We start from the raw sequence: 11,070 nt of genomic DNA, 5'->3' as shown, positions 1-11,070 counted from the left end.
TTCTCTAGGTTTCTTTGGAAAGGAGGACTACGATCTCTGAGACTGGCCTCAGAAACACTTTGACAGTCCCCTCCTTGACGATCTTCACCTCCACCTTGCGGACCCTCTTGTCCCTGCTCGGCAGAGTTTTGACGACCAGTCCCACTGGCCATTCGTTTGTGTGCTTGGCTGTCTTTCAGCAAGACGACATCTCTCACTTTGACATTCGGCTTGTCTTCTGTCCATTTCCTACGGCTCTGTAGGGTGGACAAATACTCTCCTCTCCATCTCTTCCAAGAAGTGTCTGCGCGACACTGTACTTGCTTCCACTGCTTCCCGTGCAGCTCGGCCATGTCGAAGTTTCCAGAGGGAGCTGAAATAGCACTCATCTTTTGAGTCAGGAGCATCGCTGGGGTGAGGACTGCAGGCATGTCTGGGTCGGTGGACACCGGCACCAGGGTTCTCCTGAGCGAGCAGAGGCGCCCCGCAGCCTGCTCCCCGCTACTCAGAAGACGGCGTCCAGGAGAGCGAAACGGCAGGGGTGCCGCCCAGCTGTGTCCACCGTCCTTGGACCTTTCAAACACTGAGCATCCTAGGCCATCTGTGCTCACAGTGGGGCCTGCCTCTTCCTCACAGGCAGAGGAGGTTGACCTATGATGCTGCATCGTGTCATCGTAGTCCTCCTTGACCTGGATCCTGTTTGGGCATGGGCTGAGACAGGATGTGCGACCGTTGTGCAACACGTTTGCTTTATAGACGCTGACATCCGCTGGTTTGTGGACTGTTCCCAGGCAAACTCCACCCACGAGGACCCATCCCAAGTCAAGCCGCTGCGCATAGGGAGCATCGTGGGGCCCGTTGATGTGCTCACGCACCTTGTGCACCCTTAAGATGTCTCTTCCCAAGAGTAGGAGGATTGGAGCGTCCGGGTCCACAGCTGGAACCTTGTTGGCAATTGGCTGTAGGTGGGGCTGATGGCGTGCGACCTCTGGGGAGGGGATTTCCGTCCTATCCTCTGGCATCATGTCGCACTCAATCAAGGTGGGGAGGGGAAGCTGTAGTTTCCCATCCATGGACTCGATCATGAAGTTCCCAACTCTCCTACCCATGGTCTCTGTTGTCCCTGCGCAGGTTTTTAGCGTGTATGGAGCGGCGCTGGCCTTGACGTCAAAGAGATTGAAGAATTCTGTCTTCGCTAGAGACTTGTTACTTTGCTCATCGAGCACTGCATACATTTTGATTGCCTTCTCCTTTCTCCCTGCAGGATATGCTTTAACCAAGCAGATTTTGGAGCATGAGCGTGGGCTGCTTGCTTTTCCGCAAACCTCTACACTTGGAGGTGACTGAAGATGTGCTTTCGCTTTGCTCCCCGCTATCCTCTTTGTCAACCGTGGCACTCTCAGTGGTTGACGGAGGAGGACCTGGATGCAGGGCTGCTATGTGTTTTTCGCTGTTGCACTCAAGGCACTTGATTGTCGCCTTGCAGTCTTTTGCCATGTGCATAGTCGACCCACAACACCTGAAGCAGATGCGGTTCTCTTTCAGGTATGATGTGCGCTCATCAATAGGCTTGTCTCTAAAGCTTCGACACTGAGTGGGTGGGGCTTCTTGTGTATTGGACACTGACGATCTGGGTCATCCACTTCATTCCCAGCAGAACTGGATTGGTTGACTGAGGGTTCGGCTGGAACATCTGTTTTGTGCACACTCAGAGGCTTTGTTGCTGTACTTTGTGGATTTCTCTGTTCCCGAAGGAGCGTAACTGCTGGAGGTGGAGAAAGTGAAACTTGGATCATTCCTCACCTTTGCCTGTTGTTGGACAAATCTGGAGAAGAGGGAGAAATGCCACTCCATTTTCCTCCTTGTACTTGGATCCCTTAGCTATCCATTTCTCTTGAAGATTGTGGGGGAGCTTTTCCACTATTGGGTTTACCCCACGAGCTGTATCCAAATACGAGAGGCCGGTCAGGTAACCTTCTCCCTTGGCACACTCCAGTTCGAGGAGAATGTCGCCCAGTTCTCTGAGCTCGACATTATCCTTGTTGGTTAGCTTCGGGAAGTCCTCAATCTTCTTGAGCAGTGCGTGTTCGATGACTTCTGGTGTCCCATAACAGTCTTCAAGACGTTGCCAAACCAGGTTGAGGCCTGCTGTGGGATTGAGGACGAGCGCTGAGCGAATTCTCTTCGCCTGCCTTGACGACTCAGCTCCGAGCCACTTTGTCATCAAGTCTAGTTCTTCTCTGGCTGACAGATTCAAGTCCTTGGTGGTACTCAGGAAGGACGCTTTCCATGACCAATAATTTTCAGGACGGTCATCGAATTCTAGGAGGCCTGAACTTAATAATTCTCGGCGAGTAAGGTACCTAGCGAGGTCTTGTGCGCCTTGCGGCTCGGACGAGGACTGCTTGGCCGAGTGTTGTGGAGGTCTCTGCAGGTGAGTCTTACTTTTTTGTTCTCTTTTAAGCTCAGTGTCTCCGAAAACGGGCCGTTTGTTGCTGTGGTGAGTAGCTGGTTCTACGTCGAGATACCTGAATGTTTCCTTTGAGAACAATTTGGAGTGTTGTTGCACATACTCACTTGTACGTTGCACTGGACTGAGGGGCTGTTCCAGATCATATGTTTCCTGGCTGGGCTCCCCACTTTCGCTCTCCTCACCTTCTTCATAAGCTGCGGCTTCGGCTTTAGCGGCAGCGGCAGCTCTCTGGCTTTGGAGAATGTGGAGAATGGCAGCGAGGTCAGCTCTCTGCTTCGTAACGCTAGCGTCGAGGTCGGCTTTCTGCTTCATCACGCTAGCTTCTTTTTCAGCAAGGGCCAATCGAGCCTGGGCAGCTTCTGCCTTGGCACGTGCTTTGGCGGCTGCAGAAGCTGTCGATGACGACGGTCTGCTGGACTGCCGAGATGATCTAGTGGATACTTTAGAGGACTGTGCTGTCTGCTTCGTCACACTAGCGTCGAGGTCAGCTCTCTGCTTCATCACACTAGCGTCGAGGTCAGCTCTCTGCTTCAACGCGCTAGCGTCGAGGTCAGCTCTCTGCTTCATAAGGTCAGCTTCTTTTTCAGCGAAGGGCAATTGAGACTGGGCAGCTTTTGCCTTGGCACGTGCTTTGGCGGCCGCAGAAGCTGTCGATGACGACGGTCTGCTGGACCGCCGAGATGACCTAGAGGATGCTTTAGAGGGCTGTGACTTGGCATCGTTAGCTAGGAGAGGCTCATGCTTCTCACTTGGTTGGTCGACGTCCTCTAGGGTATATTGTTTTCCTGAGCGTAGACTCATGGTAGCTGAGTGGTATCTTCCTGTGCTTGGGCCCGCTGTGCTGTTGTCTTTTTACTTTTCTGCCCTCGCAACGCATGGCTATGCAGAGCTAGACAGATAGCGAACAACTTGATATCTTCCCGTAAAATCACAAGGCTTGACTTTTCTTGTAACGCTTTATTGAAAGATTCTTATTGTAAAACTGAAATACAACACAGAAATGGAAGGACGCATTAGTATACAGACGCATAATTGGTATGTGTACACAAATTTAGGTACGCCTGGGCAACACAGTACGTCTGGCAACGAATATACATTTAGCAGGCTGGAAGGCATTCTCTTTAAATTAGCCCTGTACATAGTGTATCAAATACAGCTGCTAGATAACCAGCTAGACCGAGAAAAGTTACAACTAAACATTTTCTACAACATACAGTGTACGCTAATCGTCTATAGCATTCTAAAATACTTACAGACAAACAATTTCCAAGACTCAAGCATGGGGGCAATACAACTGAGGGGCACCGTGGCGCGGGTCCTGTTCCGGCGGCGGCTCCACGAGGAATGAGCTCGCAGTCCCGTGGGGAGCGTGATGACCTCATCACGCTCGGGGTTGTGACGTCGTCACGTTTGCCGGTCGTTGCGTCGCTGGCCATTGGGGCCTAAGTCGGGAGCGGGGCTGGAGGCCAGGCTGGGCCGGTGCTTGCCGCGGGAGCGGAAGATAGCGGCGCTCCCGGCGGCTGATCGATGCGGCCGAAGACGCTGGGCCGGGCTGTGCCGGCGGCCTTTCCGGAGAGCCGAGTCGGGCCGGCAGCCGCCTCACGCATGTCCGTCACGTCGTACGTGACGTGACGTCAGCGCGCTAAGGCGCGTCTTAAAGGGGCAATGGCCCTAAAAGGTAAGTTATACATATATAAGTAGGTTATGTACATACAGTAAGGTTAAGTTAGAGGGAGAGACAGCACAATCTGCCTTTCTGTTTTTGCCACCAAAGTGGATAACCTCGCATTTATCCACATTATACTGCATCTGCCATGCATCTGCCGAATCACCCAACCTGTCCAAATCATACTGGAGTTTCTCGGCATCCTCCTCACAGCACACACGCCCACTCAGCTTTGTGCCGTCTGCAAACTTGGAGATATTACATCTAGTTCCCTTGTCTGGATCATTAATATATATTGTGAAGAGCTGGTGCCCTAGGACCGATCCCTGCGGTACCCCACTAGTCACTGCCTGCCACTCGGAAAAAGACCCATTTATTCCAACTCTTTGCTTCCTGTCTGCCAACCAGTTCTCTATCCAAGTCAGTACCTCGCCCCCAATCCCATGTGCCTTAATTTTACAAGCCCTGTTCCTGGGACTAGGGACAGGGTCACTGGCAAGGCTTGGAAGCTAAGCAGAGCCAGGCCTGGTTAGTACCATGGAGGGCTGACCATCAGGGAAGACCAGGTGCAGAAGGTCACGGAAGGAGCCCCGAGGAGGGGCGGTTGGTGAGAAGGTCACAGGAAGGAGCCCCGGGAGGGGCGGCTGGTGAGCAGGCCCGGGCGTTGGGCTGAAGATTGTCGGACAGGAGGAATGGTGGAAATGGAATGGCGGCGCGCACAAACGCAGCGGCTTTGCTTCTCCCAGGATGGTGCTATTTACGTTTAATGTTAATGTTATTTGTACTGGACTCATGGGAGCTTGCAAGATCACATTTCGTTGTCCATGTACTTGTGCATTGTACAATGACAATAAAGTTGAATTATTATATTATAATTGCTTATGCGGGACCTTATCGAAAGCCTTCTGAAAGTCCAAATACACCACATCCACTGGTTCTCCCTTATCTATTCTACCAGTTACATCCTCAAAAAATTCCAGTAGATTAGCCAAGCATGATTTACCTTTTGTAAATCCATGTTGACTTTGTCCGATCCTGTCACTGTTTTCCAAGTGCTCTGTAGTTCATCCATGCGATCTTTAAATGTTTGCCATTGCCTATCCACCATCAACCCTTTGAGTAACATTCCCCAATCAATCCTACCCAACTCGCGCCTCATACCATCGTAGTTTCCTTTATTTAAACTCAGGACCCTAGTCTCTGAGTCAACTACTTCACTCTCCATCTTAATGAAGAATTCTATCATATTATGATCACTCCGCCCCAAGGGGCCTCGCACAACAAGATTGCTAATTATTCCTTTCTCATTACATAATACCCAGTCTAAGATGGCCTGATCTCTAGTTGGTTCCTCGACATATTGGTCCAGGAAACCATCCCGTATACACTCCAGGAATTCCTCCTCCACAGTATTATTACTAATTTGGTTAGCCCAATCTATATGTAGATTAAAGTCACCCATGATAACTGCTGTGCCCTTATTGCACGCATCTCTAATTTCCCATTTAATGCCCCCCCCAACCTCCGCATTACTGTTTGGGGGTCTGTATACAACTCCCACTAACGTTTTCTGCCTCTTGGTATTTCTCAGCTCTACCCATACAGATTCCACATCATCAGAGCTAATATCCTTCCTTACAATTGTGTTAATCTCCTCTTTAACCAGCAATGCTACCCCACCTCCTTTTCCTTTTTTGCCTGTCTTTCCTGAATATTGAATACCCCTGGATGTTGAGCTCCCAGCCTTGGTCACCCTGGAGCCATGTTTCCGTAATCCCGATCATATCCTATCCGTTTACATCTATTTGCGCAGCTAATTCATCCACCTTATTATGAATGCTCCTCGCATTAAGACACAAAGCCTTCAGGCTTGTTTTTTTAACACTCTTAGACCTTTTAGAATTATTATTTACTGTGGCCATGTTTGATTTAAACCCTTGATTTCTCTGACTGCCACTTTTGCTTTTCTCCTTCCTGTCTTTTGCTTCTATCCTTGTTTCCCTTTCCCCTGTCTCCCTGCACAGGTTCCCAACCCCCTGCCATTTTAGTTTAAACCCTCCCCCACAGCACTTGCAAACACTCCCCCTAGGACATCGGTCCCGGTCCTGCCCAGGTGCAAACCGTCCAGTTTGTACTGGTCCCACCTCCCCCAGAACCGGTTCCAATGTCCCAGGAATTTGAATCCCTCCCCCTTGCACCATTCCTCTAGCCACGTATTCATCTGAAATATCCTTCTATTTCTACTCTGACTAGCACGTGGCACTGGTAGCAATCCTGAGATTACTACCTTTGAGGTCCTATTTTTTAATTTACCTCCTAACTCCCTATATTCAGCTTTTAGGACCTCATCCCGGTTTTTACCTATATCGTTGGTACCTATATGCACCATGACAACTGGCTGTTCACCCTCCCCTTCCAAAAGGCTCTGCAGCCGCTCAGACATCCTTGACCCTTGCACCAGGGAGGCAACATACCATCCTGGAGTCTTGTTTGTGGCCGCAGAAACGCCTATCTATTCCCCTTACAATAGAATCCCCTATTACTATAGCTCTCCCACTCTTTTTTCTCCCGTCCTGTGCAGCAGAACCACCCATGGTGCCAGGAAGTTGGCTGCTGTTGTCTTCTCCCGATAAGCCATCTCCCTCAGCAATATCCAAAGCAGTATATCTGTTTGAGAGGGGGATGGCCACAGGGGACCCCTGCACTACCTGCCTGTGCCTACTACTCTGCCTGGCGGTCACCCATTCCCTTCCTGCCTGTGCAGCCTTTACCTGCGGTGTGACCAACTCATTAAACATGCTATCCACGATGTCCTCAGCATCGCGAATGCTCCAGTATGTATCCATTTGCAGCTCCAACACCGCAATGCGGTCTGCCAGTAGCTGCAGCTGGATACACTTCCCGCACACATGGTTGTCAGGGACACCGGAAGTGTCCCTGATTTCCCACAGTGCAGGAGGAGCATACTAGAGCGCCGAGCTGTACTGCCATGACTTACCCTTTAATTAATTCAAATTAAATTAAATCAAATCAGTCCCGCCAATTACACTACAATTAAATGATATACTCAAGGGCCCTTGTTTACCAGCAGTCCCCACTACACAGCAGAGACCCTAGAAACTATAAACCACAAAATTTAAGTTTGGAAAAAAGTGAGACAGAGAGAAATACTCACCAACCAATCACTTACCTGCTTTCTGCTAACATTACACTTCGATTACTTTTTACTTCTCTCTCTCCTCTCACTGAATCTGTGCCTCTCGCAGGTCCGCCGCTCAACTCCGGTCCCAGGCCTCCTCTCCACGCTCTTTTTATCCTCCTCTCGCTGAATCTGTGCCTCTCACAGGTCCACCGCTGAGCTCTGGTCCCAGGCCTCCTCTTTGCGCTCTTTTTATCCTCCTCTTGGCGCTCTTTTTATCCTCCTCTTGCTGACTCCGTGCCTCTCGCAGGTCTACCGCTCAGCCCCAGGGGTTAGGTTTTAGGGTTATTGTTAGGGTTAGGCTTTAGGGGTTAGGTTTTAGGGTCAGGCTTTAGCGGTTAGGTTTTAGGGTTAGGGTTCGGGATTTAGGGTTAGGGTTAGGCTTTAGGGGTCAGGTTTTAGGGTTTGAGGGAAAGGGTTAGGGGTTAGAGTTAGGGTTAGTGCTAGGGCTAGGGTTAAGGTTTGGGTTAGTGCAGTTAGGGTTCGGGCATTTAGGGTTAGGGATTTAGGGTTAGGTTTAGTGCATTTAGGGTTAAGGGTTAGGGTTAGCGTTTGGGGTTAGGGTTAGGGATTTAAGGTTTGTTTTAGGGTTAGTGCAGTTAGTGTAGGGTGTAGGGCTAGGGGTTAGGCTTAGGGTTTAGTGTTAGGGCTAGGGTATTTAGGGTTAGGGTATTTAGGGTTAGGGTATTTAGGGTTAGGATATTTAGGGTTAGGTTATTTAGGGTAGTGTTAGGGTTAGGTTTAGGGTTGCGGTTAGGGTTAGGGTTAGGGACACTGCATTTAGGGTTAAGGGTTATGGTTAGCATTTGAGGTTAGGGTTATGTATTTAAGGTTAGGGAGTTAGGGTTTGTGTTAGGGTTAGGTTTAGGGGTTAGGGTTAGGGATTTAGGGTTAGTGTTATTGCAGGTAGGGTTAGGGTTGGTGTTTGGAGTTAGTGTAATGGTTTGTGAAGTTGAGTTATGGTTCATGTTTTGGGTTAGGGTTAGTGTTTGGCATTAGCGTTAGAGTTTGTGAAATAGGGTTAGGGTTGGTGTTTGGGGTTAGTGTTAGGGTTTGTGAAATAGGGTTCGGTTTAGTGTTGGTGTTTGGGGTTAGTGTTACGGTTAGGATCTGGGTCAGGGTCAGTGTCGGGTTGGGTTCGGTTTAGTATGAGGGTTAGGGTTAGGATTAGCGTTAGGTTGAGGTTTAGGGGAAGAAGAAGAATCCTGGAAGAAGAAGAAGAAGAATCCTGGAAGAAGAAGAAGAAGAAGAAGAAGAATCCTGGAAGAAGAACCCTGGAAGAAGAAGAAGAAGAAGAATCCTGGAAGAAGAATCCTGGAAGAAGAAGAAGAAGAAGAAGAATCCTGGAAGAAGAAGAAGAAGAATCCTGGAAGAAGAAGAAGAAGAAGAATCCTGGAAGAAGAATCCTGGAAGAATCCGAAGAATCCGAAGAAGAATCCGAAGAAGAAGAATCCGAAGAAGAAGCATCCGAAGAAGAATCTGAAGAAGAATCCGAAGAAGAAGAAGCCAAAGAAGAAGAATCCGAAGAAGCAGAAGAAGAAGAATCCGAAGAAGAAGAAGAAGAATCCAAAGAAGAAGAATCCGAAGAAGAAGAATCCGAAGAAGAAGAATCCGAAGAAGAAGAATCCGAAGAAGAAGAAGAATCCGAAGAAGAATCCGAAGAATCCAAAGAATCCAAAGAAGAAGTCTGTGGGTGAAGAGGAAGAAGCAGAAGGAGGAGAAGGAGAATGTGAAGTCTGGAGGGTGAAGCAGAAGAAGGAGAAGGAGAAGGTGAAGTCTGGAGGGTGAAGCAGAAGAAGCAGAAGAAGGAGAAGGAGAAGTCTGGAGGGTGAACCAGAAGAAGCAGAAGAAGGAGAAGGAGAAGGTGAAGTCTGGAGGGTGAAGCAGAAGAAGTAGAAGAAGGAGTAGGAGAAGGTGAAGTCTGGAGGGTGAAGCAGAAGAAGGAGACGGAGAAGGTGAAGTCCGGAGCATGAAGCAGAAGAAGGAGAAGGAGAAGGTGAAGTCTGGAGGGTGAAGCAGAAGAAGCAGAAGAAGGAGAAGGAGAAGTCTGGAGGGTGAAGCAGAAGAAGCAGGAGAAGGAGAAGGTGAATTCTGGAGGGTGAAGCAGAAGAAGGAGGAGGAGGTGGTGAAGTCTGGCGAGTGAAGCAGAAGAAGCAGAAGAAGGAGAAGGAGAAGGAGAAGAAGTCTGGAGGGTGAAGCAGAAGAAGGAGAAGGAGAAGGTGAAGTCTGGAGGGTGAAGCAGAAGAAGAAGAAGAAGGAGAAGGAGTAGGTGAAGTCTGGATGGTGAAGCAGAAGAAGGAGAAGGTGAAGTCTGGAGGGTGAAGCAGAAGAAGGAGGTGAAGTCTGGAGGGTGAAACAGAAGAAGCAGAAGAAGGAGAAGGAGAAGCTGAAGTCTGGAGGGTGAATCAGAAGAAGCAGAAGAAGGAGAAGGAGAAGGTGAAGTCTGGAGGGTGAAGCAAAAGAAGCAGAAGGAGAAGGTGAAGTCTGGAGGGTGAAGCAGAAGAAGCAGAAGAAGGAGAAGGTGAAGCCTGGAGGGTGAAGCAGAAGAAGCAAAAGAAGGAGAAGGAGAAAGTGAAGTCTGGAGGGTGAAGCAGAAGAAGCAGAAGAAGGAGAAGGTGAAGTCTGGAGGGTGAAGCAGAAGAAGGAGAAGGAGAAGGTGATGTCTGGCAGGAGAAGCAGAAGAAGGAGAAGGAGAAGCAGAAGTCTGGAGGGTGAAGCAGATGAAGCAGAAGAAGGAGAAGGTTAAGTCTGGCAGGAGAAGCAGAAGAAGGAGAAGGAGAAGATGAAGTCTGGAGGGTGAAGCAGAAGAAGCAGAAGAAGGAGAAGGAGAAGGTGAAGTCTGGAGGGTGAAGCAGAAGAAGCAGAAGAAGGAGAAGGAGAAGGAGAAGAAGGAGAAGTCTGGAGGGTGAAGCAGATGAAGCAGAAGAAGGAGGAGAAGATGAAGTCTGGAGGGTGAAGCAGAAGAAGCAGAAGAAGGAGAAGGAGAAGGTGAAGTCTGGAGGGTGAAGCAGAAGAAGCAGAAGAAGGAGAAGGAGAAGGAGAAGAAGGAGAAGTCTGGAGGGTGAAGCAGATGAAGCAGAAGAAGGAGAAGGAGAAGGTGAAGTCTGGAGGGTGAAGCAGATGAAGCAGAAGAAGGAGAAGGAGAAGGAGAAGGAGAAGTCTGGAGGGTGAAGCAGAAGAAGGAGAAGAAGGTGGTGAAGTCTGGATGGTGAAGCAGAAGAAGCAGAAGAAGGAGCACGAGAAGTTGAATTCTGGAGGGCGAAGCAGAAGAAGGAGAAGGTGAAGTCTGGAGGGTGAAGCAGAAGAAGGAGGAGAAGGAGAAGGTGAAGACTGGAGGCTGAAGGAGAAGGAGAAGGTGAAGTCTGGAGGGTGAAGCTGAAGAAGCAGAAGAAGGAGAAGGAGTAGGTGAAGTCTGGAGGGTGAAGCAGAAGAAGGAGAAGGTGAAGTCTGGTGGGTGAAGCAGAAGAAGGAGAAGGAGCAGGTGAAGTCGGGAGGGTGAAGCAGAGGAAGCAGAAGAAGGAGCAGGAGAAGGAGAAGTCTGGAGGGTGAAGCAGAAGAAGCAGAAGAAGGAGAAGGAGAAGGTGAAGTCTGGAGGGTGAAGCGGAAGAAGGAGAAGGAGAAGGTGAAGTCTGGAGGGTGAAGCAGAAGAAGCAGAAGAAGGAGAAGGAGAAGGTGAAGTCTGGAGGGTGAAGCAGAAGAAGGAGAAGGAGAAGGTGAAGTCTGGAGGGAGAAGCAGAAGAAGGAGAAGGAGAA

The 11,070-nt window shown here is 49.5% G+C and overlaps 1 protein-coding gene across 1 annotated transcript; it reads right to left on the bottom strand.

The window, feature by feature from the left end:
- Nucleotides 1–526: 526 nt before the first annotated feature.
- LOC147086336 (uncharacterized) lies at nucleotides 527–10,052 on the bottom strand. The gene is made up of 2 exons (XM_085978390.1): nucleotides 7,309–10,052; nucleotides 527–4,123 (listed from the first exon to the last, which is right to left on the bottom strand). The coding sequence occupies exon 2, from the start codon at nucleotides 3,251–3,253 to the stop codon at nucleotides 1,772–1,774; it is 1,482 nt and encodes a 493-aa protein (XP_085834516.1). The 5' UTR covers nucleotides 3,254–4,123; nucleotides 7,309–10,052; the 3' UTR covers nucleotides 527–1,771.
- Between the last annotated feature and the right edge of the window lie 1,018 nt (nucleotides 10,053–11,070).

Source organism: Somniosus microcephalus, unplaced genomic scaffold (assembly GCF_052327205.1).
Source record: "Somniosus microcephalus isolate GS21.2 unplaced genomic scaffold, FLI_Smic_1.0 unresolved_chr7, whole genome shotgun sequence".
Lineage (NCBI taxonomy): Eukaryota > Metazoa > Chordata > Chondrichthyes > Squaliformes > Somniosidae > Somniosus > Somniosus microcephalus.
This window is presented reverse-complemented; position numbering and strand designations above follow the sequence as displayed.